Source organism: Strix uralensis, chromosome 3 (genome assembly GCF_047716275.1).
Source record: "Strix uralensis isolate ZFMK-TIS-50842 chromosome 3, bStrUra1, whole genome shotgun sequence".
In the NCBI taxonomy this organism is placed as follows: domain Eukaryota; kingdom Metazoa; phylum Chordata; class Aves; order Strigiformes; family Strigidae; genus Strix; species Strix uralensis.
In genome coordinates this window covers 51,563,293-51,589,829 of record NC_133974.1, presented here as the reverse complement: position 1 = coordinate 51,589,829, position 26,537 = coordinate 51,563,293, and the positions used below count along the sequence as shown (strand labels likewise).

Sequence of the window (26,537 nt, the reverse complement as noted above, 5' to 3'; positions counted from 1 at the left end):
TTTCATTACCTCTTTCTCAGGCTCCTAGTTTCCTTTTTCTTAATAGGTGCACTCATGAAGCCTGTCAACTTATCTACCATTTTGCACCACAAGCGGTACCACATACCTTGTAGCTATGTCTCCTACAGATTCCTGCTTTATCCCTGCACAAATAGTTCCCACTATTAGCCAGCTTACTTGAATACCTATGAATGACTGGATACTTCCTGTCACGTTGAATGTCTCCTGACTTGGGGGTTGATTTTGGCTACAAACCACCACTGCACTCTTCTGGATCCTACCTATTTCTCCTCTGGAATCAGTGGGAATTAATTCCCATTATGACTGTTAAAAAAAGATACTGCATGTATAAATTTTTCCATCAAAAAGTTAAAAGATTTCATGAAAAAAAAAGGAATACTGTTTCACGGTTTGACAACTGAATTTTTCTTTTGCCTTTTAGCAGATTTTAATGGCAACAGGGCAGACAAATGGAGCAACAGGGCAGGCAACATCTTATATGCAGCTTATACCAATGGGAGTTTTTTACTATTGCTATGAAGTGCTATGAAAGTTTACATTCATGAAAAAAAAAAAATCGTATTAGAGGCAACTCAAGCCATTTATCCAAATTTAATAGGCAATTCTGAAGTTCATGACTATACCTCTCTATCTATGAGGTGAGCACAGTGATACCACCTTACCAGTACACTAATGTAATATTTTTGAAGGTACATCAGTGATCCAAAGAGAAAAATCATGGCAAAAAATAACAATATATATGTATATAACAATTAAAGGTAGAAACAAATAGAGGCATATGCAAAGAAAGTAAGCAACAACCAAGGAAGTTGTTAAAGAAAAACATTTATTGTCTGCCACTGTTGTTTTAGTTTTAAGCATGGGATTATTCTATTAGAGACTATCATAACATATCTGCAGAAGGTATCTGACTTGAGATACATGACTTCCCAAGTCCTGGGTGATCAACACAAGAACAATACTGTTAAATGATGTTTAACATTTCATAATGATTCTCTTTACTTGTTCTGAGTGCAAACCAAGCACCTCAGCTCCATTACACCAAAGTGGTCTGAACCCCACATAATTCAACAGGATCAGAACCTTCAGACCCAAAGTAGTGGCCACTGCCATGTGAGCTACCAGAGCACTTCTCCTTAGAAGCAATTTATCATGCCATTCAAGTACATAAGGCATTTATGGGACTAAAGAATTTTACAAGTGTTTGCTGACAGCATAGTTTCTTAAGACATTAAGAGGCACAATGAAGAAAAAGTCTCAAAACTTTTAGCGAAAAGCAAGCTGTTCTACCCATGACATACCTCCATTCTCACAAATGGCTAACTGGTTTTGTCTGAAACTAGAAACCAACAAAGCCTAAAACCTACAGTCTGAAACATAACTAGTGAAATTTCTGTCCAAATAGTTATCAACATGGTAGCTACAAGGAAGTGAAAACGTAGTGGTGTAACCAAAAGACTGGTCAGTATCCTGAATCAAATGTCTAAACGTTTACAGTTGTGATCATTTAACAGTAACTTCATGTGCCAGCAAAGAGGTCACTGAAGTACACTCAAAATTCTGGGGGACTGTCTTCCAACCCGCTAGAGGTCATATACAAGAAGAGCTTTTCAGGAATCACACCCCATATGTTAGCAGAGAATTAAGCGCTATTTAGCAAAATTCAGCAAATTTTGAGAAGGCCTGGGACTAAACAGCCCTTGTACAGCCAGTCAACAACTAAGGCATGCAACAACAGTTTTACTTTAGTGGTGCCAGGATTACTACTCCTTTGCTTGAGTATCAACTTAAGTTTAAACCCCAGATTTTAAAACCAGTATTTGAATGCTATTTACATATTGATATGCTATGACTACTAATACTCCAACAATGATGTTAGCCCAGGCACATACCGTATTAGGATTTTTGAAGACGTTCTGCAATATACTTACGACTGAGTTTACTGTATCATTAAAAAGAAAATTGTTATTGTTCTTCTGGGGACGTGGGTTTTTTTCCCCCCCTGTTAAATTCAAAATCCTTTTGCCAAGTTAAAAAAAGCCCTTTAATTTAGTACAACTAGGGAAAATAGCAAGTTTTTGTGTTTCGGATTTTTTTTTTTAAACTGTGAAAAGTCTGAGCATTAACTGATCTAGATTTGACTGGATACTCACTCTGTCACACAGCTCTTCAAACGTGAAGTCTGCAATGGTTCCACACGCTTTATTCAGCCTCAGCTCTCTGCCTTGCACTTTTAGAATCCTTGGTCTAGTTACTATGGGAACATGAACAAAGACTCAATCTTCTCTGGATAATTACTATAAAATTCATCTCTTACAGATAGGAAATGCATAGCTTGATGAATAATAGCACATGATTCAACACATAAATTAGACAAAATGCTGATACAATGACTGCCACTTGAGTGTGGCATCAACCCATATACAGCAATGGAACTTATTAATTGGTCAGTGGAGATTGGGCATTGTGTTCTAAATGTATTCTCTTTCAAGAGAAATTAACTTACGTACAATCATTTTGTTTCTGAGCCAGCTCATCAAACAACTTATCCATGACAGCCTCCACATCAGCTTCACTTGTGCTACAGTGAAAAGAATAATAGAATATGAAATTAATAACACTTGAAGCCAACATCAAACAGCTGCCTGAGCCCGCTTAGCTTTTTGCCCATAAAAAAGAGAACAGGATGTTATGCTCTAAATACAAACATTAGATTTAGAATACACTTAAAAGTAGAGAATATTAACTCTCAGGTAGATGATTCTGCCTTATTTGCATACACTGAAAGACTTCTGTGTTTTGAGCTGTTTCCAGTAATGAGGCAATACAGGCAGAGCAGATCCATTAACACTATGTGTACACAATGAGAAAAAAGGCTTCTGGCTCTATCTTGCATGCAAAATAAGAGCCAATAGACAAGGCAAGGCAGTCAAGCACCTAAAGAAGTATCCTTTGAAATGTCTGAGAGGGAACTTTGTGAAATTAAATATTGGAGCAGCTTTTGGGTGGGAGGAAGAAAAATCAAGTCAACTGATTGTATTGATCAAACAATTTGCAAAATTAAACTATGAAATTCAAAATACCAGCATTATCTCTGCATTAATAATTTTATCCGTTTTCCCCTCTCTGTCCCCTATACTATTTGGGAAAAGATCAACCACAGACAGTGAAAATGCAAAATATCTGTGCTGAGAGCTGATGTAAAGTTTATAATCATCTTCCAATTGCCATAAGAATTACAAATCAGTCTGATCAGAGAATATTTTTTGTCACTGAATGGGTTAGAGGGTCAACCTTGCCATGTTTCATTCTTAAAGACGGATAGATAGATAGATTAGATTAGATTAGATAGATAATACTTCTAGCTGAGTTTGAAAGCTGAGAATAATAAATTAATGCTACGGTAGGTAAACTAGAACGAGGATATATAACACTTCACTGAAGTTTGTATAATCTCATTTGGTGTGAAAAGTCTACTTTATAGATAGTGGGTGCACTCAAGTTGCATCGCTTCACACAGTTCTAGACCTCCTCTAAATGACAAGTGACAATCAGCGTATTACACAATTACCTTCCTGTTCATTAGGCCTTAAGCACCCTGAAAATGTTAATAGCAGAACTGAGATAACTCCTTTTTAGCTCAAGCTTAACAATAACAAACCTTGTAGATACAAAGAATTTGGAAAAAAACCCACAAACTTCTGTAAGTGCCATTTCAAACACTTTAAAAAACCTTTTCTGAATAGATTACATAAAACTGTAACTTCAGAAAAATAAGTTTCTCTCAACACTAATATTTGTGTGTGGCTCTGCTCTGACAAAATGATAAATGAAAAGGAACAGAGAAAACCAGAAAAAAAGCCATAAAAGAGGGGAAAGAGTGCATATATATATCAGAGTATGTACACATATATGCAGATAACTATCAAAAATTTTGATGTAAAGGCTACAAGAAGAAACAGCCAAATATGATGCCTAGGTGGATATTTGCACCTAATTGCCAAGAAAATTTGTTTTGAAAATAGACACCTGAGACTGAGGTCAAGAAAGTTGCTTTGATCAGAAATCTTGTAATTGTGGTACACTGACTGCTTTCAGATGAGTATCAGACAGCTTTAAGCAACCCTCAGGTGCATATTTTAAATGAAGAAAAGACTACACAAATTATGAAGCATCAATAGAATTTAAAAAAAAAAGTGGTGACCATTAATAGCGGAATGTAAACATGTTGGACAAGAACATTTGGGGGGGCAAGACTGTTAACTAAATTTTAAAAAAATCTGTAGCAAAATACTGTATAGTACCTAATTTTAAAACAAACAAACAAAAAAATTCCCACATACTAAGCTAGTTCTGCAAGGTTGAAAGCCCCAGTGAACAAGTTTGAATAGAACTACTGAGATTCTCTCAGAAAAAGAAAGGACAATGAAATAAGTATCTTATTTCCACCGGCAGCTACAGAATTTTTTTTAATTATTTTTTTTCCCCACTGCTTCCTAATGATTTACACAAGTTCTAGAGGTAACCAACATCGTTCCAATGAGAGAACACGAGACACACTTATCACCAATCTCTGCCATTCACTTGTTTTACAGCAGAACACCAAGAAATACTTCAGCTGGGTACTACTCCTGGGACTTATTTGTATTTCTTCTCCTCTGGTGTCATAGGCACCGCATTTAGCCTATTACCTGCCAGAAACCACATATGTGCTCTTCCTTTCTTTAGAGCACAGACAGTGAAGAAAGAATATGGTAGGTGCTCTTCACAATTATCAAACAGAACATCACAGAGTGCAATGGGCATAATAAGCAGAGTCGTAAGCAGGGACGGCTACGTAGACATCAGAACAACAGCCATGATGAGCAATGCTGAGATAACAGCAGCAGCTTCAAACAGTACTTCAGAGCAGACAGCGTAAAACTTAACAAAAGTGGACCCAGGCAAGAGTACAGAGTGAGAGTTACTTTTCCTGAGTTCACACAGTCACGCTTTGAAGATACAGAACCTGCATTAGACCTGTTTTCCATATGTAAAATTCTGTTGTTTCCTTCCAGAAGCAGAAAGAGTTACCTATTGTATTTCTACTAAGCGGTACTCCTCCTTCCAGACAAACAACTACAGTTTCTAACTTTATTATAAAGTGATATGGACATACTTTGTTTCAAATACCTGTCACATCAGTGAAAATTCTGCACCTTTCTTAATGGAAACATGATTTTTAAATCAATATTGTATGTTGTGTTGAAAGATACAATGGTTATAAATCTCATTTTAAGCTATTGTCTGTCTTGCTCAGGTTTTCATCAATTAAATAATACTCTTAAGAGCAAATACAAGATAGGAAAAATACAATGCAAAGTTTTCAAAGTATTTTAAAAAAAAAGAGAGGATGTTTCTGTTAGGTAGATATATGCTGCAACCATAAGCACAACTGTGAATGTATTTTAAAATATATTTATTTGCAAATATAGAATAAAGTGCTAAGGAAATTTTGTCATGATAAACAGAAACAATCTGTCAAAATAGGAGTGTGTTGATTTTTTTTTAATCCACAGCACTGGAAACACCCAACACTAAATGAATCCTTGTCATTGGATTTCTATAAATACTTAATTACTTAAATACAATAAGGATGTTCTTCTATTATAAGAGAATTGTGCAATCTCTTACAAGAGGATATTCATTACTTTCTAACCATCTGTCACTTCAGTTCTCCAAACACCACACCTCCCCAAAAAATCTAATTAGTTTTTATTCAGTCACACATTATAAATGATGCTAGTGTGGATACTGAAAATGTAGTTTAATGAAGTTAATATCAAGGCATAATGGAAGGCGGTTTGCTGAACAAAATGGACCAGAAGGCAAAGAAAGGAAAAGTCACACCCTGCTAATTCTACTATACATTTTTCATTTCCCACTGACTAGGAAATTATTGGCTAATAAAAAGGAAAAAGAGGGCAAATACCATATCATAGATAAACTTACAGGTAGTAAAGTTTTCCAGCAGCAGGAAGCACTCGTTTCCTGTAGTCTATTCCAGAATCAAGCTGGACTGTGCTGCAGTATTTCTACAGAGACAAAAAAAAAAAAAAAGAATAGCCTTCTTCAAGCCAAAGCTGTATTTACTATTGTCTGTGTTAGAGAGAAGACACACTGCTGTGATAAACCATCAGATGAATATCGTCTGCAAAACTGAAATTCAAGATCACAAAATTTAAGTCTCTTTACAATTATCAAAGCAAAGAAATAATTCAAATATTCAAAACAAAAAAGTAACCCTTTCAAAAGTCCATCAACTAGAAAATTAATATAGATTGGAAGCACACAGAATGAAATGAGGATGAATATTGATCGTTCCCTCTAGGTAGTGCTTTTTTGGGGGAGTGTGTAAAAATAATTATTTTCACATTAAAGAATATACATTTAGAAATAGAAAATTAGGAGCAATAAAAGTTTAACAGACCACAATCAAATTCTAGGAACAGAGACAACTCAAACTACTTCTACTTTATAAACTAAAAATAATTTTATCGTTTCCTTCTACTAAGAAGATTAAAAGTTTTATGAGTCAAACATCAAATATATGAACCATGCCAAGACTTGCTGCAAAACGGACCAAAGCATAAAGGGGAATAAACAAAGCCATATATCAAAAAGATTTTGTTTCATTTTTGTAATGTCTGAATTGACTCAGAAAAGGATCTTTTTTTCCCCCCCTCTAAACAACCTGTAAGATACCAAGTGTGATACAGATGTCCCTGAGTAGTCACAATAATTGCTTCTGTTAGAAAACTCAAAACCAGCTCTACTAAAGGGTGCTTTTTTTGATTCAAGGCCTGAGGCTGACAGCAAAATCCTCTGTAACCTCAGTGGGATCAAATTTTACACCCTCTGGCAAAGGGAATAGCTCTGCTTATCTGTTATTAATATTGCCAACATACACAACTTCTGGGTGTTATATAGCTAGAAACAAAAGAAGCTATAAAAAGAAAGGGAGGAAAAGTTTTAATATTTTAGAAAATATACCTCTATGAACAATTTAATTAAAGAAATAAAACTTTTTTTTTTTTAGGTAATTCAACACGATTCTTTGGATTGCTAAATTACTCTGCTTCTTCACTGCACTATGAACTATCAGTTTATCTTTAATACTCTTGTTAAGCATTTCATATTCTGCGTGTCAAATTTTCCAAAGCCTCCTTGAGGCCATTCAAATAACAAAATTGGAAATGTCAAATCTCATTTATAGCAACTACATTGCAGGAAAAAAAAAACCTGAAATTTTAGAACTATCATCAGTGATTTAAGGAACAATGGCCCTTTTGAACAAATGCATTGCATGGGACTTATAGACTACAAATATCTGCAGGAGTGACTGTGATGACTCACTACGCTAATTTTTTGCCCTTGGCTATTACTGAAGGCTCTATACCTATTTTAAACCTCCAACTTCTCTGCAAAGATATACAGCTGAAGACAGAAGGTGGAAAAAAAATCATCCTGAAAGCACAGAATCTCAGGAAAATCCATGGATCTTTAATTCCGCTAAGTGAAAAAGCCATGCTAATCAAATCATTATCTTGGGCTAAGGCTACTGCAAACACAATAGCATTGGTGCTACAATATTATTATAATCTGTTCCCTTTCTTTTCGTGAAAGCTTACAAAGAAAGAGAATAACAGAGCAGAAGAAAAAAGTTCCAGAGGCATGTAATAATATGCACAAGGGAGGGAGGATGTTTAAGCTTTTCTTCAGCATCAGTCTGACACTCAAGGCTAGAAGGAAGATTCCTGAAATTTCACAGCAAAGCTGGTGTACTTTACTTTTCTTTGCCAGGCACTGATGCTCAGCATCTTTCCACCTAATGTTTTATTTTTCCAAAGTAGTAAATTAGCTCAAGTACTATTTTCTTCATGTTAGTAGGGACACACACCCCCCCGCCCCATTGCTACTACAGCTATGCAGACTATGAGATTATTTAGATTAACTTTAGATACTCAGATATTTAGTAACACCGTTTATAATTTACGGGTTTTTTTCCTGGAAACAACAGATGGGAAATTTTGCACGAATTCAGCCTCATGTCTTTGGCCTTCAAGATGGGTTTACAAACTCTATCGCTCTCTCAGGGTGTTGTGTTACATATAGAGTGAAGAGCAAACACAGAACCGTGTAAGAGTGTGGCATGGTTACGGTATGGTTGAAAGAAGTGCACCTGAACACTGTAGCTGGTGTAAATTTATTGTGCTGATATTTACAGCAGTGGTTGTGGCTCAGCTGCTAATGTCTGCTGAGTAGAGCAGACACGCTGTGCACTCAAATACAGACTGATACTGGGCTATATTATGCAGGTCACTGAGGCTCACTGAAATATAAATCAGCACTTGGTGCAACAGTATTTTAGTCCACTTGTGTTCTGCTTACAAATTTATCTCTCCTTAAATGCACTGACAGCCTTTTATGACTCTGTGATTTAACCTTACAATGTACAAGTTTTGGAGGTAAGAACTGTAGATGTAAATATTACCAATCTAACTATGAAGTAGATGCATTTCTTCTGTCTTCCTTCCCTTTTCTCTTTCTTCAAAGTTGTTAGTATTATCACTATCCAGGAAGAATCACTATCATTAGTGATGCTAGTTAAGAAGAGCTGGTGTGCTCAAAAGCTTATTGACGTTTTGGGGCTCTTTTTAAGCTACAAGAAGTTGCCTACATGAAAGTCAGCTCTTTCCCCTATAAACCTTGTCTTGTAATGTACTACTACTGATTCTAATGTGACATTACATTCTAATGTAACATTCTAATGTAATATTACACAGTTTATTTCAAAAATATTGTTAGATATTCTGGGCTATAGAACCTTTCAGCCAGAAAGGCAATAGCAGCATCCTATTCAGAGATACACAAAATACAGTTATTACAGTCCTACTGAATTTTTCCTTCCTTAGTAGGTGAAAGTCAACTGCACCAAACAAAATGGAAAAAGAGAATTCTGATATACAGCAGTTTTCTGTAACACATGATATAAGTATAAAAGTAGGAGTCAGTTAACAGGAACAGAGAGATACTTAGTCTTTTGGAAAAGATTTGGCATTTTACTATCTTGCTCCTTGGATGTTCCTAATTAATTTCTGGGTTTGGTTTCAGGGGTTTTTTTGGCTTAATTCTGTCTTATCTTTCAAATACAGTTCTGTCTCCTATTTTTCAAACCTGCATTCTCAGTAAAATCCTGGTTTATATTTTATTTTTAATGTCTAGCATATTTTTCACCCATTATTGCCTCAAGAACCACTGACTTGGACCTCAGGGACAGTTTCTTTTTTTTTTTTTTTTTTGTTCAGTCCTCTCCAGACTGATGCTCTCTTCAGCAAGGTACTCCAGCCATTTAGAGCCCATGTTCTGAATAAAAATAGAACATCCACAAGAATTTCCTAACCCTTCTATATGTTCATGTGAATAAACACCTACCACCATTCATCATTATTTTTACAGGAAACTTCAAAGCTGACTCACATCTTTTCTATTAGGCACTGTATAAATATACATTAAATGGATGGCCCCTGCCATTAAAACAAAATCTTATCATCTGTGAAGCAACATGCTCCCAGAAAACATTCCATGAAAACATGGTTGCTGTTGTTAGATTATAAGCTTTGTAGGGTAGGAACAAACTTCTCCTTATGTGAATATATGGCATTAGAGTACAGATCTGTAGGTGCTACTGGAAAATAACGTAAAAAAAAAAAAAAAAATCAAACAAGTGTGAATAAAGCAATTGATCATGAAATGATAATGCAGAAGAAATTAATGCTAACAAAACAGCATATAAACATGCACTGGTGTGGGCACTGCTATTTACACAAACTGAGCTCTATGCAGTGAGGAAGAGAAGAGAAAGGGTGTGATGGCAGCGCCAGTGAACTGAAGGGCAGTAACAGGAGGATTGCTTCCACTGCCAGGCAGTAACAGCAGCATTCTCCTCCAAGTTAAGAATGGACCGGTGGAGACCATTCTAAAGGGGGAATCAGCACATGGTCATCTTTACTCAAAGCCAGAGTCAGAAAGGTCACAGAGAAGCTATGTGCTAAGCAGAAATCCAAAAGTTTTTTTCTTTTGGGATTTCCTCTGCCAAGCATACCCACTGTAGTTCTGTGTTTATGTAGAAAGGTAGATAAGGTTCCCTTATCTGCTGCTTCACAGGAACACAGAGGCGAAATGTTCATATTTGTAAATAATTTTTTCAAGAGAAATGCTTTAAATGTTAATAAAAAGACAGCATATAATCTCAATGTATAATAGAAGAAAATAAAGCACACCAAAATATTGTATATGTTCAAGCTAACCACCTAAAATACTAGATTTACAAAAATGAAAGCCAGATGCATGGTTGCACAGTATGGAAAAACAAGTACTGCTCACAATTGTAAGAATGACACTGAACTTCAGAGAGGGTGCAGACGCAGGTACCACCATGCATCTTCTCTCCCCTTCACAGGCATCAACAACACTATACTCCTGCATCACGGAACTAGCAAATCAATACTATCATTTACAAACCCTGCAAATTCGGGGTGGTGGTGGAAAGGTAGGCTTCCCTACTTTTTACCCCTCATCTTTTTGCAGTATGGGGAAAAACCCTACTAAGATTAGATACAGAAGTTCTAGTTTCTCTCTCCATCTTTGGACTAACTTCTCCAGCACTGGACTGATTAAACCCTACAGATGTGATTGCATCCTCACACTCACTAATCACCACCACGGAATCCTAATCAACAGCCAAAGAACTAACTGGAGTGCTCAGATTGTTAGTACTTAATTGTCAAAGCCACGACTGTAACTATTGGTTTCCATTTTTTAAGATGGAGATTTAAACTTTCCAATTTCATTTACTTGGGGTAAACTTCTACTGTTCTTTTGAAATAAACACTTAAAATTGAAGCTACAGTTAGTCTAGTCTGTTCTTGTGGAACCCTCCACAGTTTCCAACAGATTTTCTATTCTACAGAGATATTTCAAGTCTGACTTACCCTATTCAATTCAAATGCATAAAATTAATTAGTCATGCAATTTATTTTGAAGTCATTTATGTATTTATGTATACAAAGAACAAATACAATTACAGAGTTGAAAACGCAATTAGTAAGTTAAAAATACAGCATGATCATGCACTCATTTCTAGTGAAGTGGCAGAAAAACTTTTTATTCCAGAAGGAAAAAAGACAAAGCCTCAAGGCTCAACTCGAGACACAATACCTAAAATGACAATCTTCGGATAGAAGAGATAAAATTAGACTTTCAGTATACCTACTGTAGAAAGTTATTAAATACAGACTAATAGAAATACATTTTTCTTCCTGTAAGCACCTCTAATATTCCTTTGTTGCTGCGGTCAGGAATGGTAGCTATTAAAATGTTTAACTGCTCGAGAAATTAAAGTACATGACATGATAGATTGTTAAGTAGAGGAGCAAAGATTTCAGACAATTTCAAAAGGTAGTCAAAGTTAACTGGATAACCTGCAAGTTCTCAAGACGTGTGTTTCCCATATGTCACAAAAACCCCTGAAATGCTAACGATGGCTTTGTGGTCGACATTAAACAGTGTGCTAAATACCGTGTGTCCCTGTGAGTTCAAGTATTGTGATCAGCTCATGACCCTTGATAATGCAGGTGAGTAGATATCTCTTAACCTTATTGAAGACCATCATAAGTCAACCCAATTGTAATTCTCTGCTCTGAATTTTAATGGCATTTAAAAAAAACCCAACCAACCAAACAAAAAACAACACCAAAAACCAGCATACAAAATCATACAAATCACTCTGTCAGCCCACAGGATCAGATGGATCCTATCTGAGTACCTGCAGAGAAGGTGTAGGGGAACCAAGGTGTGACAGTGCTTCAGCTTGGAATGATCATTACCTTAATTCCCACACCTGCTGAGTTTCCTCAGCCTTTCACACTCCGGTCAAACCAGGCACCTGGAAATGCAGCAGTAGCACTGCATCTGCATTATCAAATATACTCTGCTTGTATGGCAAGTGTAGTCCTATCCCCAGGCATGCAAAGCTGCACAATTCAGAACTACACCAGAGGCCAAGAGTATTAACTAGCACATTAGAACACCTACTATTAATAACCAAGCCATTCTTAACTTAGAAATGCAACTTCTAACCACTCTTTCTGAGCAAAAGGAATCTTAATTTCCACATAGGTCTTCCCTTTTCAAATGTATCCTCAGCTTCCAACTCTTTGCATTAGCTTATATTCAAAAAAACCACCACCCCACACCTGTCCTGCTGATTTGGTCTCCACTAACAATACACAGGATCACTAATACTCCTTCTCCCCAGCAAATCAGAAAATAATGAGATTGTTCCTTTGCAATCATTCTTCTCATACATTTTCATCCAGCCCAAGAGAGAAAAATTCTCTTACATCACATGTGATGAGAGCCCTCAGCCAGCAAGAGGAAGAGTTCCTCAGGTAAACAGAGCTCATTAGACTTAACCATTTTTATTTTTCATTATTGGACTCCAGGTAGTGTTATATTATCAACTAGAATATTGTTTCTTCTTTCTTAAAATTATTTCTTAAGTGATTTCAAAAAAGGTTTCTTCATCCAAAGGATACCATTACAGTTGGCATTTTCCCAAATGATTCATAACTATGGTAGAACAAGAATCTTCTCAAGTAAAAATGCAGTCGGTCATGAAAAAAATATTTCTGACCTACAAAGCATACCCACAGGTTTTAACTCTGGCATACTCTCTAAGTCATCAGCAAGTGACAATCACCAGCACATTTCAGAATGTGAAACTGGTCCAGCTGGGACTGACGAGCTGGGCAGGTCTGTCCACAGCCTGCTGAGAGAAGCGTATAAAGTTAAGTTCAGTGTTTCCCCTCTGTTGCACAGCTCTAAAAGGAGATCAAGCAGACCATTAGTCACAAGCAAGTATGGTACAGGTGCAGGACCTTCAAAGGGCTGTTCCATTTATCCATGCTTTAAAAAAAAATTTAAAAGGAAAGAGTAAAAGTTTGTAACACTCCTAACTTTCTGCTATGCCAATCCATGGGAACAAGATGTACTCAGTGAGAGGGAGAAGGAGAAAGGGAATCATCAGGTATTTGGTGGTAGATAAAAACTTGGTCCAAGCGTTGCTGGGTGTGCATACAGTAGTTGTCTCCCTGTTCAGATGTTGTTGAAACAGTAGACTTTAAAGAAAATGTCAATGAATCCTCATAAGCTCTATACATGACCTCTGGGGTAATTAGCAATCATTCAAAAGCAACAAGACTAAAATGTTCTATTCTTTATTACTGTCAGCTCTTGTCTTGATCAGCATTTTAATAAAGACAGTTCATTGCTAAGACAGTTTCATGAATCAGTCATAATTACATTCTGACATGCAGTGAATAGTAAAGCAAAACTAAATATCACTTCATCAACCTTTCTAACCTTTATGCAAGTATTAACCGTAAATAATTTTTACACAATCTTACAACAGAAAATCTGCATATTTCTTAGTTTTGTACATACTCTATCCTAACTGAATTTCCTATGACCTATAACTAAAAAAACTCCTTACAATCAGGCATAATTATTTAGTCTTGCATGATATTCAGGTGTTGCCTTTCACAGATCAAATCAACTTCAAGTACAAAAGGCTATTTGTTCTACAAAACAGTGCAACACTTTAAGGGGTTAACTGAATTTTTTACAGTCTTTTCCCCCATATTCTTCATTACCTGCAATAACAAAATATGGGAAATTGCTACAATAGCCTTAGACACTTCATACTTGTTCCAATTTTAAACATTGTAACAACAACAAAAATCAAACCCAAAAAACTACACTAACAAATTCAGAGGAAAACTTTTAAAATGTCATCCAAGTATACTGTACCACATCAATGAAACTAATCATGCTCAGGTTAATGCTGGGTAACATTTTGTTTGTGAATTATTTTTAAATGGACCTAGAGCACAAAGATCTGTGAAGTGAAATACTGCCACATGTAATTTTTTTAATTAATCTGTTTCTCACACTTGTGACAAGAACATTTAAACTTTAAACTGAAGAGTTCAGCAGAGATAAATTTAGAGGTAAAATTAATTCAGTGCAAGTTGCACAAGTTTACATTACAGCCTTCAAAACTCTAACAACTAAGAAACCCCACTATTCTTGCTACCACAAGGAACATATGATCTATTGTACAACTTTTCAATAACTTATTTTAATGTCTAGCTACAAATCAGCTACCCCCTAAGAAGAGGAAAAATAGACAATTAACTCGTAAAATAATGGTGCATGAATAAAGACAGAAGACTCTTAAAATGTACTGTTCTGTGAATAGTATTTCAGATACTCAAACAAAAGTGAAAGAATTCAGGAGGTACAGATGTGGCTGTGCTGCATAGGAGACAAGTAGCCTCTCCTTTTTCCCCGTCATGGAGCAGAAGAATGGCAGAGTAAACTTCCACGCAGTAAGAATTACACTGAACAGCTCTTCCCCCTTTCACATCACTTAGGGGAAAAAAAAAAAAAAAAAAAAAATAATCTTTCTTGCAGAGTAAGTATAAATACAAAAAAAAAAAAAACCTCAAACCACCAACTCAAAACCAATCCACAAACCACTGTATTCAGTCTTGCTAAAGAATCAATAACGACTGTAACTTTCAAGCTGTGGTGTTCCATGAAGAACAAATGCCAAGAGTTCACTCCAAATTTATAACATGATGTTTCATAAGCTAAGGGTCAAATTCACCCCTAATACATGTACTTCACTGGAATTACACCCTGGATGAAGTTATTTGTCTAGATTTCTTTTTGCTGTTGTTTTTCTTTTTAACATTTGATTTGTATTTCTTTTCCCAGTATTAGCCTTTGCTCCTGCCAGAAATGTTGGCAGGCAGGGGGAAAAAAAAAAAAAAAAGTATTGATTTACAAAACTGGATTTCCCAGAATAAAAAAAAAAAGCGATTAAGATCTAAACAAAGGCTAAAGATGGCTTACGCTTAGCTCTGATGAGGTCCACTACCTCATTACCAACAACTGAAAACTTCTGATGCATTTTGTTTCAAGGGAATCCAAAAGTCCTTGCTGTAAAGCAGGCTGGGGGGTGCAGGGTCCATTCACTCTTTCTGTATCACAACCATTATGTAAGAAGCATAAAACACTGCCTTTATGCTGCCAAACCACAATGACTCTTCTTACATCAAAGCGTTTTCACCACTAGGGGTTTTTTTCTCCGAAATTTATTCAAGCCAAGGGCAGGGAGACAACAATTCATACACGCTAATTACACCTAATTATCTATTCCTTTTTTTTTTTTTCTTTCCACCAGCTTCGGCCAGTGTTATTTGCTATCTGGGTTTCTCACAACCTCCCCTTGCCCTGTCCATCCAACTCAACAGTAAAGTCTTTGAAGAAAACAGTTGTGGCTTCTTAGAATTTTAACAATATAAGGTTCAACTCAAATTAAATTATTCTATTATTAGTTTTGACACATTTATGTGTTAAATATGAAGGCCTCTTGGTTAATTTGGCAAATTCCTCACATCTCTTCATGGCTAGAATTGCTGGTAACACCCTCTCTTGTAGGAGCTTCTCCTCATGCTTTCTTTTCATGATCTAAATGAAATGTTTATTGGATTAAAGTTCTTCTCTGCAGACCTCCACGGTGGCCTGTGACAAAGAGCTTAAAAGCTTTATTAATTGGCTCGGGCTTTTTGGGGGGAGGCAGGACCTCATTTCACATTACATCACAAGCAAATAAAACTGCCACGTGTAATTAGACTAATTTACCCTGATACAGCGGGAATCAACTATTCCATATCTATGATATGCTTTGATTTACTCATTTTAATCAAGGAGTAAACAAACCAAGCAAGAACTCAGGAAACCCTAACAAGTAAAGGAAGTGCAGGCAGAGAGCCCAACACTGAGCTACAGTAGCAACTATTTTATCCTTAGATAAAGTTTCGATCTGCATCTAAATAAACTGTCTAGGAGCAAGTGTGTGTAAGACAGATGTAGAAGGCAAACAAACTGAACAGCTTCATATCTAGAGAACATACTAAAGCAATAGATACTTTATAAAATATTGTAACAGTTAAGCGCTCTGAACTACAGAATTCAAATAATCCTTGTGTTTAAATTTAACACACACACAGGCTTAGAAGGCTGAGTGCAGAAAGGGCTGGTAACTTCTAATCTAACACCTTGCTTTCCATAGACAACATTTTGTTAGTTGACAGTCTTACAAATTTGTCAAACTAAAATTACCCAGAAATTATACTGATGTTCAGCACAAAAATACTTGCAATCACGCTATATTTTCTATTTTTACTTTTTTCTATGTTTAATTAGGTACACTTCACAAAAGATGATTACTTCTATTACTTGCAGAGAGAGAGAACAAGAACAAATGCTCCTTCTACTTAGGAGTTTGCTTGGTTACATGCTAAGAAGGGAAACAAAAGGCCCAACATCTTCAGTAATGAAAAAGTCAATTGATAGGCAAAGCCATCACAATATCAAAGGCCTAATCCCTGCAATTCTGACTCAGGTGACAGTTCACAGGGGTCAGAGTGGCTGACACTGACCTCAAAAGCAGGTTTTAACTATTCAACATACTGAAAGCTGCTGGGCTATCACACCATTAGACTGGAACAAACTGACAAATCAATTTCATCAAGGAGATGACTTTTGGGGGGGTGAGGGGTGGGGGAGAGGCAGATCCGCCAATCGACAAATCCCTGCATTTCTCACACAGGTGGTTGGACAAAAGCTGAGTGCACCATCAAAGACATTTTATATCTACCAAATGCCTTTGTGCAAAACTAACTCCCACAATTTCCTTTGGGACAGCTCTAAATGTTTTAAACAAGTATTTTTTTGCATATTCAAACTAAGCTATTCAAAAGTGAAAATACTTTTAAATTCCTTCATTTCTTGCTTTATAAGAAAGGGTATATTTTAATTAAAACCAGAGTACACAACAATGTTAATAAATAATCAATGTAAATAAATAACCAATTTTGAGAAAGATGGTGAACAATACAACGTATAAAAATACCTTGCTTTCTATTTGAGAGGAGTGTACAATGCTTACTGTTAAGAATCATTTTAATCAAATAGTTTTAAAATAAATAATGATTCAGTCCCTAAAAACAGAAGGAGAAAAGAAGTTCACTGTATGAAGCTTACAGTAATTTCATGTCCTACTGACAAGAGGTTTCTGGTTGATTCCTTCTCTTCAGTTAAAGCAAAATGCAGGTAGACAAAGCCAAACATTTTATTTTAAAACTGTACCTTTTCAAGGTATACTCAGGCTATGAAAGGCCCTAAAACTTCCTTTCAGCTAGAATTTACTGCAGTGCGGGTCTAATGCATGAAGAAAACCTGACAAAATGCAGAAGTTACATATTTGGTATTTTGACTCAGCTTGACATTTTAAAACTTCATGCTACGGTTTTGGGAAACCTTTGGAAGCTCAAGAACTGCTCATTTAAGTTATAGACTACACAACAAACTATTTGAGGAACTTTCCTTCCTGATTGTCCAGAGAATGAAGCATCGAACTAGTCACTGAATTAGAATTAGGATTCCAGAACAGTTAAGGGTTGATGTAAATATCTTTAATTTTTGCAGACATTTAATGAAATGTTGCCAAAATTACTGCCAAACCAGTAAATTAAAGCATGCTTTCTGGTTTTTTTGAAGAGCTTCACTTCAGATCTTACATCAAGTTGTTAAAGATACATATCTTCATTTGTAAACCAGTTTTAAAATGTTTAGAAAATTTTTATATTTCTTACAGGTTTAGATTAACAATTTTTGGAGTATTTCTGCTCTAAGCATTTGAACAAAGTAACTGTGAGCAATGAATGGTTTTCTTTTCAAAAACTGCCATGGCAAAAAAAAAAAAAAAAACACCAAACCCGAACAAATCACTTAGGAGTTCCATGCACTTTAAAATGTTCAGTAAGAGATGCTGCAAGATTAAATGCTCAATCAGAAGGGACTGAATCTAATTGCAATTATAGAATTAAAAGATTTTCCTTCTTAATACTTCTTATCTCTGTAAAATTTCATTGACTGAAGAAGCACTCTTATCTGTTGCAGAAACGAAGCCCTTCCATAAAGAATACTGTGTCCCAAAGAATTTTAGCCACAACAATGAATTGATCAATTGAGAGTTTCTCCCTGTTTATGAAAACTATCCCTTTAAGTTATAGGATTAAAGAATTGCTGAAAAATTAGATCTCAAACTATTTAAGATTTCGAAAGATCACAACACTGGGATAGGTTCGGAATTGGGCAGGGGACACACATGGGGCAGGAAGAGCTGCCAATAGTCTCACTGGCCTGCCCAGCTACACAGACCTGGAACTTTCATGTGGCCCTAAAAAGCAGAACTTCTCAGTTGCACCCCCCACTGCAGGCATTCAGCTGTCACTTGGCCCCAGTAATCCACCACCTAGAAAGGCAATGAGGGCAAACTTTGCAAGGTAACTGTACCCTCCCTGGAGTGTTGTTTCACCTTTTTGCTTATTCCATGGAAATTGGTTTGTAGTTATCTTTCTAAGAAATAGGAACTCAAATACAGATACTGGAATTACAGAGTCTGAAGAAAACAACAACAAAATCAAGAATGACCATGGGTAACTCTAGATCTAGGAAAGAAACCATTTCTTTTGATCATTTGAAGACAGGGAAAGATTTCTGTGTAATAGTTACCAAGGTACCTAGGAACTATGCGTTCCATTTATGAGGAATGGAAATAGCCTGAAATCTATTTCAAGTGAAGCATCTCTTCACAGAAATGTACTGTCAATACTTTCCATTCATCCCATCTTCCCAAGAGTATTTAAAGGAATTTGAAGCTCCTGTGTTGAACTTGAACTGCTTTTAGTGCTAAAACCTTATTTTAAAGGCTTATGATCATAAAAGTTAATTTCTGAAACAAACAAACAAAACCAACCCACCCATTCACCCCCACTAAATCCCAAACAAAAGCCCTGCAGGAGGCTCTGAGCCCAGAGAAAACTAAGACAGGAGTTAGTCTGAGCTGTCAAAGCCACTGCCAGGGAACAGGTTAGATGAGACTGACACTACCACCGCAGGCACACATGGCTTGGAGTGAGGTAAAGGTAGAGAAGACAGTAAGTCAAACATTTACAAGCATCCAATGTGATATTTTTCCTTTATACTTCCATGCAAAACCCTGGAATATATCTTTACATTTCCTAAAGTCACACATGGAATTATAAACAGCTGAAGAAGCAGCTACTCCATCCATTAACACCAATGCCATGATACAGATTATACACACACTGGGGAGGCCTAAATCTGCATTTCTCAAACCACCACTGCCAGAGTATCATCTTAGGTCTACCCACGCCTTTGTAATGTAAAGGTCACCTGTTAAAATCTTACTTTAAAGTGCATTCCAGTGTGGGTTTTTTAATGCCTACTTCTGATGTTGAATTCAAAATGTAGATTGTTTTAATTACTATTTTTAATACCTTGCCATTACCCTTCCATTTTCCAACTAAGGTTGGAGAGGCATTTGTTGATAAGCTTCCTCTGATCCACCTTTCAGGCATTATGTTTTCGGGAAAGAATCATGTTATATTGGCAACATTTACTGAAGTGACATTAAAAGCAGATATATTTAGAGCAGTGTTAAAACACAAAGATGTAGGGGAAAAAAAAGACAACACATAATCCAGAATTTTAGAAAGGCCCTTGTGAATAGAGTGTTGAGTGAACCCTTTTTCTTCCCTTCATTCATTATTATGGTAATGTTTGTCTACCTCCAGTCTGGGTTGTGCTACTTGTTTCTTTTTGCACTACTCGATCCTCTGTTGCAGCTCTAAACCAATCCACCCTTAGGGTTTCTCTCAGCATTCTATCCACAAGGTCCCTTCCAAAAATTTAGATCATTTTCCCAGTCCTGATTAGGTGTTCTGTATGCATAAACTACATTTCACTTTTTGTCTTCATCTAGCCAAAAAGAGAAAAAAGGAAACTACAAATAAGCATACATGATAAGATACACTATAATATAGTCTGATCATCAGTGAAGTAAAAGAGCCTTATACTTATCAAGGAAGAAAACTAAGAGTCAACAAGACAAGATATATAGAAAAGAAAGATTTGCCACGGTTGCTGCATTTCAAAAAGCAAATGCCTATGAAACTACTACTATTGAAAATGCTCTATGATCAGGACCTCTCCTGCATCCAATGCAATCAGCTACAGAATAAACTTCAAGAAAATGAAGTGGAAGTGGTTGTTCATTTATTTTCATGTTTCTTACTTTACTAAAGCCACCCAGCTAAGAACCAGTAGTAACCTCCCCAACTTTATACACAGCCATTCTGAGATACATAGGAGTGCTGCACTCATGTCAACAGCATATTAACTTGAAAACCTGGTAGTTGCTCAAATGTCAACAATAGATGGGATTTTCAAAGGTGCTTGGGCACGTAAGCAATCTTACAATTCCAAAATGCCCCACTAAAAACCCAACGCACTGTCAACTGCTTTACTCCTGACCATCTTAACAGAAACATCCAAACAATGCATCTATTCAGCAGTTCTAAATTTCTTCTCACTAAGTCAAACCTACCCTAAACTCTACCTTACCTTTATTTTATCTTAGATATTGATACAGTTCACATTATTTATGTATTTATGCTGGTAAGACTTTTGTGAAGTGCTGTTATTTTCATTTTACATGTCACGTCAATCCTGGTGGAGCAGGAGACAGGAGCTGAATGCTAGCCCTCAATAACGTAACCATACAATCAGCTTGTGAATTAAAAATATCTGCAACTTGCCCAGAACTTAAAAGTGTGAGTTCAGCATATGTTCTTTTTAATAGTAAAATAAGCACTGACTGGATTACGCACATTGTGAAAGGATGCTCCATTTTTTAATCTAAATGAAGCAATTACAAAGTTTACGGCCTGCCACACCACAACATGCAGGCTCCAGGAAGCTCACTTCAGAACTACTGCGTGTTGAATATGATGTGAAGCCTCACAAATACCCATCCAGGAAACCACTTACACACAAGAAGGACCCCCCAGAAACAAGGTAATTGAGGGGTACATACCAAACACTACTTTTCTTATACCAACACCAAGATTTTGTAGTATAATAAATGTAAGATGTCCACAAGTACAACACAGTATAACTGTTAGAGGAAAACTGTATTACACGGCATATATACACCAGTGAGAAAGTCCTATCCAAACAAACTAATTCTGCTACCTTAGACAAAAAGATAACTTTTTGGCATACTAAAAATGTCCAACTTTCAAAACGTGTTAATTCTAGAGAGGAAGAGTTCCTTTTTGCCTTACCTTCAATTATTTTTGCCCCAGTTAAAGCATATACATCTTACCTGGAAACTACTATCAAAGCAATCCTGTGCAAATCTCTTAATTTATTAATACAGCAGGTGAAATTGAAAAGCATTTAAAAAGTGACTCTCCTTACCTTCAGCACAGCAATGAATGGTACAAAATTAGCTCTCTGAAGGCCATTTTTATAGAGATCTGAAAGAAAGGAAATCAGTACCATTTTGCTACTTAGTCTTAATAACAATGTCAGCTTGTCTTTTAGTCTGGCAAATAAAACTCAGTGTTGCTACAGAGGAACGAAAGGTGGAAAAAGAGAGCTGAAATTGATTTATCTTCTTTTGCTGTATGAAAATTCAATACATTCTTAACGAAGAAAGGAACATCGTGAGAAAGTCTGAAAAAGGCAGGAAGTGAAAGATGAATTAAACCTCTAATGACATATAACTGATTTTAGCAGAAGTAGTAAGACCAGCATCTTTTTTTAAGTGAGAATATAAAAAAAGGATTTGTAATGCTGGGTATACATTGGTATGTTTGTAAGGCCAAAACTATGCAACCGCTAAGTCCCAAGTATTTGGAAGAAGGGAAAAACCCAGCGTAAACTAAAAATACATTATTTTGAGTTTACAAAGTTACTATCGTTCTTAATCAGTGTACTGTGGTATATTTTATTTTCTAACAATTCTACCAGGTACATTCCCTTTTCCAAAGCAAAAAAAAGGGTCATCCCTAAGGGAAAAAAATAATAAATACGTAAACTTATGCAAAGTTGCTAAAAATATAACTGAATTTTTTAAAAAAATAGAGTGTTATGCAACAAAATTCAAATCTACACTCAAAGAAAAGACAAATTATAAAAACGAACTGCAAAGCAGCATCTTGTATGTTATTTATCTCTACATTTTATACATCATAGAGTTCTCTTCTCTGGAAACTATCCAACTGCCCAACATGTTCAGAACAGAATGACTTGTTCTTTTAAAATATTATCACTTGAACTACATGATGGGCTGCTCCTTTTCATTAATATTAGGAAGCTTTATAAAAAGGCAGTACAGCACCTATGACTGACAGGCAGAATAAATAAAAGAATACAGAAACCTGGCGGAAATGTCACCAAAACTCCCCACTAAGACCATGCCAGGTTATTAATAGCACCTACATTCTCCATAATGCCTGAAAGCTACAACTAGGCTAAAGCTTTTATGCTCTACCAACATCTCATAGTGGACAGAAGATACAGTATGTATGAGTAAGCAAGAGGACACCTACAAAATGGTTTTCACAAAATTGGATATGTACACAGAAACATTTAGGAAAATTATCAGTGAAGGTGCTTCTGCACTCTAATTACTAACAAAGTTGTATGAAGCCATGTATCACTCTCATTCCTAACTCTGCAAATCACAATACCTATACACATGTTGAAACAGCAACCAATTACATATTTACCTGCAAAAATTAGTGAACATCTAACAGTACTATAAGACAGCTACTTCTGTTAGTTCTTCTGGTTAATAAGGCTTTAAGTTTTGCATTATGTCTCTGTTTTGTGAGGATGAGAAAAATAAACTAATTTTGGTGGAGAAATGAAGCCAGGATTCCTCAAACAGCGCACCTATTTCCCTTCATGTTGCCCTATGGCAGAAGTTTAACATGGTTAAGCGTATCACCAATGGTCAGCAGCTGGGTACATCTGCTCTCTAATGAAAAAGCTGCTTTTCCCTTTGTATTCACAGGAAACGAATCTCTCAATTCAGTCTTAAACCTTGATGCAGCATGCTACACTAACCCAAATCTTCTTTCCTGTGGGAGGATTTCAGACACTCTGTGAGCACACAGGAGTAGTGAGAAGGGAAGAAGGGACAGGCATTGACTGCAACATAGCTCAGTTCTAGAGACACTGTTCCTGATATTCTCTGTTGGGTAGCTAGTACAAGTGGATGTCTTTCAGGCTGACACAGTGACTTAATATGTATTAAAAAAAACCACACAACAATAATGGTCACAAATGACATCTCAGTTTAAGATGTGGGATACAATTCCCAAGTTACGATAAAAATTTGTCCTGAACTTTAAAGAGTAGTGCTTCAAAAAACACAAGGATGGCTCCCAATCAAGGCACCAGCATCCAGTTTATCTGTAGTTAATCCAACTACAACAGTTATGATTTCATCTTGTTTGCTCAAACAAGGAAAATAAACCAATGGAAAACTATTTCCTCCTCTAGTAAAAACATTTGAGTGTTTTCTTCTTTTTTTTTTTTTTTTTTTTTTTGAGATAAAGTGCATTGTAAAACTTTAGTGATTTTATTTTACTCAATTAATTTGGGTAGACAAATTTAACTGGTAGTTACAGTTCATACAGTAACTCTTCAGTATTTTTTGCAAACATCTGAAATTGATCAATCTAAAGTCTCATAAAAGTTGCATAGAAATTATGCATTATGCCAACTACTAATGCTACACTACAAGAAACATTTTTCTCCTCTACAAAAAAATTACTGTTTGGTTAAAACCCATACAGATTTGGGGACTTTGTAGAAGGATCTACCTAGCTAGTCACTCTCTATCTAAAAATATCGTTAGAAATGGAAACAACACTCCACCTAAGTAACTTCCAGTGAGTGATTTCAAACCAGACTGTGAGAATGGCATCTTGATAAGGGATTCTCCTTTGAGCTGGTGGATCAACTCTGCAAGTTTCCAAGTTAGAAACCAGGAAGGACTGTACTCTTATTTCTCCTCTCTTCTGCAGAATATGATCTTTTCCTACCCTGGAATACATCCAGAACAGAGGCAGTATTTCACCCCTCTTCAAATCTCCTGTCCCCAAATACCCTCCCACTGGTTTGGATAGAGTAGAGAAGATCAGAAAACACAGAAGGATCTGGGGGGAGTTGCAGGGAGTTGAGTTTGAGAGAAGAAAGGAGTAAGACTTAGTGAAAAAACTTTCTTCCTTAAGAACAAAAAAACAGGGGACAAACTGCAGTATCCTAGATTCTTGAAGACTAGAGAGTTTATTATTATTAAATACCATACGATTTTAATATGGTTGTTTTGTAGGATACTGAGATTTGTTGTATTTGGATAATACTTAATAGCATGTTTGTTTTTACCTTCTGGTGGCCTGTTAGATGTTGCCACAACGACAACCCCATTTTGGAACAGATTTTCAAAAAGCTGCTTCAGAATCATGGCATCAGCAATGTCAGTGACCTGTAGAAGACAACACATTTGTTTCATCTTGCTTTCAGCTTCTGCTGTAATAGATCTGCAAGTGGCTTTATAGCTAGGAAAAATGCTTGTTAGTGAAAGCCATGGAGAAAGATTCTAATTATTGCTTGGTGAGGAAAAAAATAAAAGGGATAATTAATAAGCAGTGAATGTACCACAGTCTTTCAAAACTTGCCCATTCTTTATTGCCGAACTCCACCATTTCTTTACCAATTGCTAAATGATTCCATGTTAACTTCTATTATAAAACTACAGGTGGGAGACACAGAAAACAGACCTAAACATTTAAGAGGCCTAATTAAATAGAAACAACATGGAAAAAAACAGAAAGAAAATACATGCCAGCTGTTTTACATTTCTATTACCTTTGAGGCAAAGGTTTGCAGAGGTGAATTTAAATGGTCATGGGACTTCAGAAATAAAGACAAGTAGCCAACTATACATAATCAGCTGCTGTTGAAAATAGAATGATATGACATAGATACTATTGTGTGATTGTTGCAAAAAACAATTCAACAGATGGCCCATCACAAAAATAAGCAATTTCATTGTTCTTTTTAAGTGCCTTCTATTACTGTCCATGAATAATCAAAAGGCACGGCAGTCACTTCCAGCACAGTCAGCCTCTTCTAACCTTCAGGCACAAAATACTAACAAAAAATAAAAATGGGTGGGACAAGTGATACTGGGGAGGGAAAAAAAAAAAAAAAAAAAAGAAAAAAGACTAAAACATAAGCCATAAAGTAAAATTTCTTTAAATATCTAAGTTAAGCTAAACTAACTTGCTTTACAGTACCAAGAAACAAGAGGAACACAAACCAGAAACCACTTTGTACAAATGAAAAAAATGAAATTTTTTTCCCAAACAAAAAGCCCCCATTGTTACAACAGCATTTTATATTTCACAGGAGTTCATGAGCTGAGATGAGCAATCCTAATAAGTAAACCAACTTTATTATCGTTACACTTGTTCCTTCTGCATTCCCTCTGATTACTATATAGTCACTTGTTGCATTTTGAGTTACTAAAACAGACCCCAATTCTGAGGAAATAAAAAAGCAGTAGCATGCTGAGAGTCATACACACTCATTACTCAACACACTGACAGATTGCTATGCCTTGACAGTTTAGATGTGTATGTTGTGATAGTAATACATCTACAGAAAGACTTTAACCAGTATGACTTTTTTCCCCTGCTACACCACCACTCCACCCCTCCCATCATTGCTCCATTTCTAAATGACCTTTCTGGGCAGCAAAAAAAAATTTAATTCTACTCTAGAGACAGTAAAAGACTTAAGTTACATTTCTGACAGCTAGCTTGGAAACAATAATGTTCATATGTAAACACCAGTTTCCTTCTTCTATGGAATGCATTAATATGGAAATTGGTTTGCTTTTCAAAAACAAACTTCTACACAATCAGTAACACACCCCTCAGATTTGCATATCTCTGATCACTAAGATCCAATATTCCAAAAAGCATGTAGTAATTTACTATTGTACTATATGTCTAATGTATCTGCTTATGCACCCATCTATTGCTAATTTATTTCTTCTGAGTACTAAAATTTAGGAACTTTCCCTGTTCCTAAAAAACAAGACACAGAAGGAATCAGCATATATGAGCATTTCAGGGATAACTGAATTTGTTGTATCACAAAGCAAACCTAATAGCCAAGTTTTAAAAATGTATTATATAAATCATTTAGATACAAATTCTTCTTTAAAGATACTACAAGGCATGTTACCTTTAGAAAACAAGAGAGGGAAAGAATATTAATGCTCACATAAAGGAAAACAATAACACTCTCTTATTAATGAGAACTTATTAATTTGATGAGGAAATCTGATGTTTTCAACTCCATTACAAAAAAAAAACCAAACAAACACC

General features: G+C 36.0%; 1 protein-coding gene across 1 annotated transcript in view; it reads right to left on the bottom strand.

The window, feature by feature from the left end:
- AFG1L (AFG1 like ATPase) overlaps positions 1–26,537 on the bottom strand; it is a 72,503-nt gene that overhangs the window by 21,668 nt on the left and 24,298 nt on the right. Inside the window, exons 6-10 of the mRNA XM_074862235.1 lie at positions 24,526–24,625; positions 21,544–21,602; positions 6,013–6,095; positions 2,532–2,602; positions 2,175–2,275 (exon numbers count right to left, since the gene is read on the bottom strand). Coding sequence (XP_074718336.1) covers positions 2,175–2,275; positions 2,532–2,602; positions 6,013–6,095; positions 21,544–21,602; positions 24,526–24,625 — 414 coding nt within the window. The remainder of the gene's footprint in view (positions 1–2,174; positions 2,276–2,531; positions 2,603–6,012; positions 6,096–21,543; positions 21,603–24,525; positions 24,626–26,537) is intronic.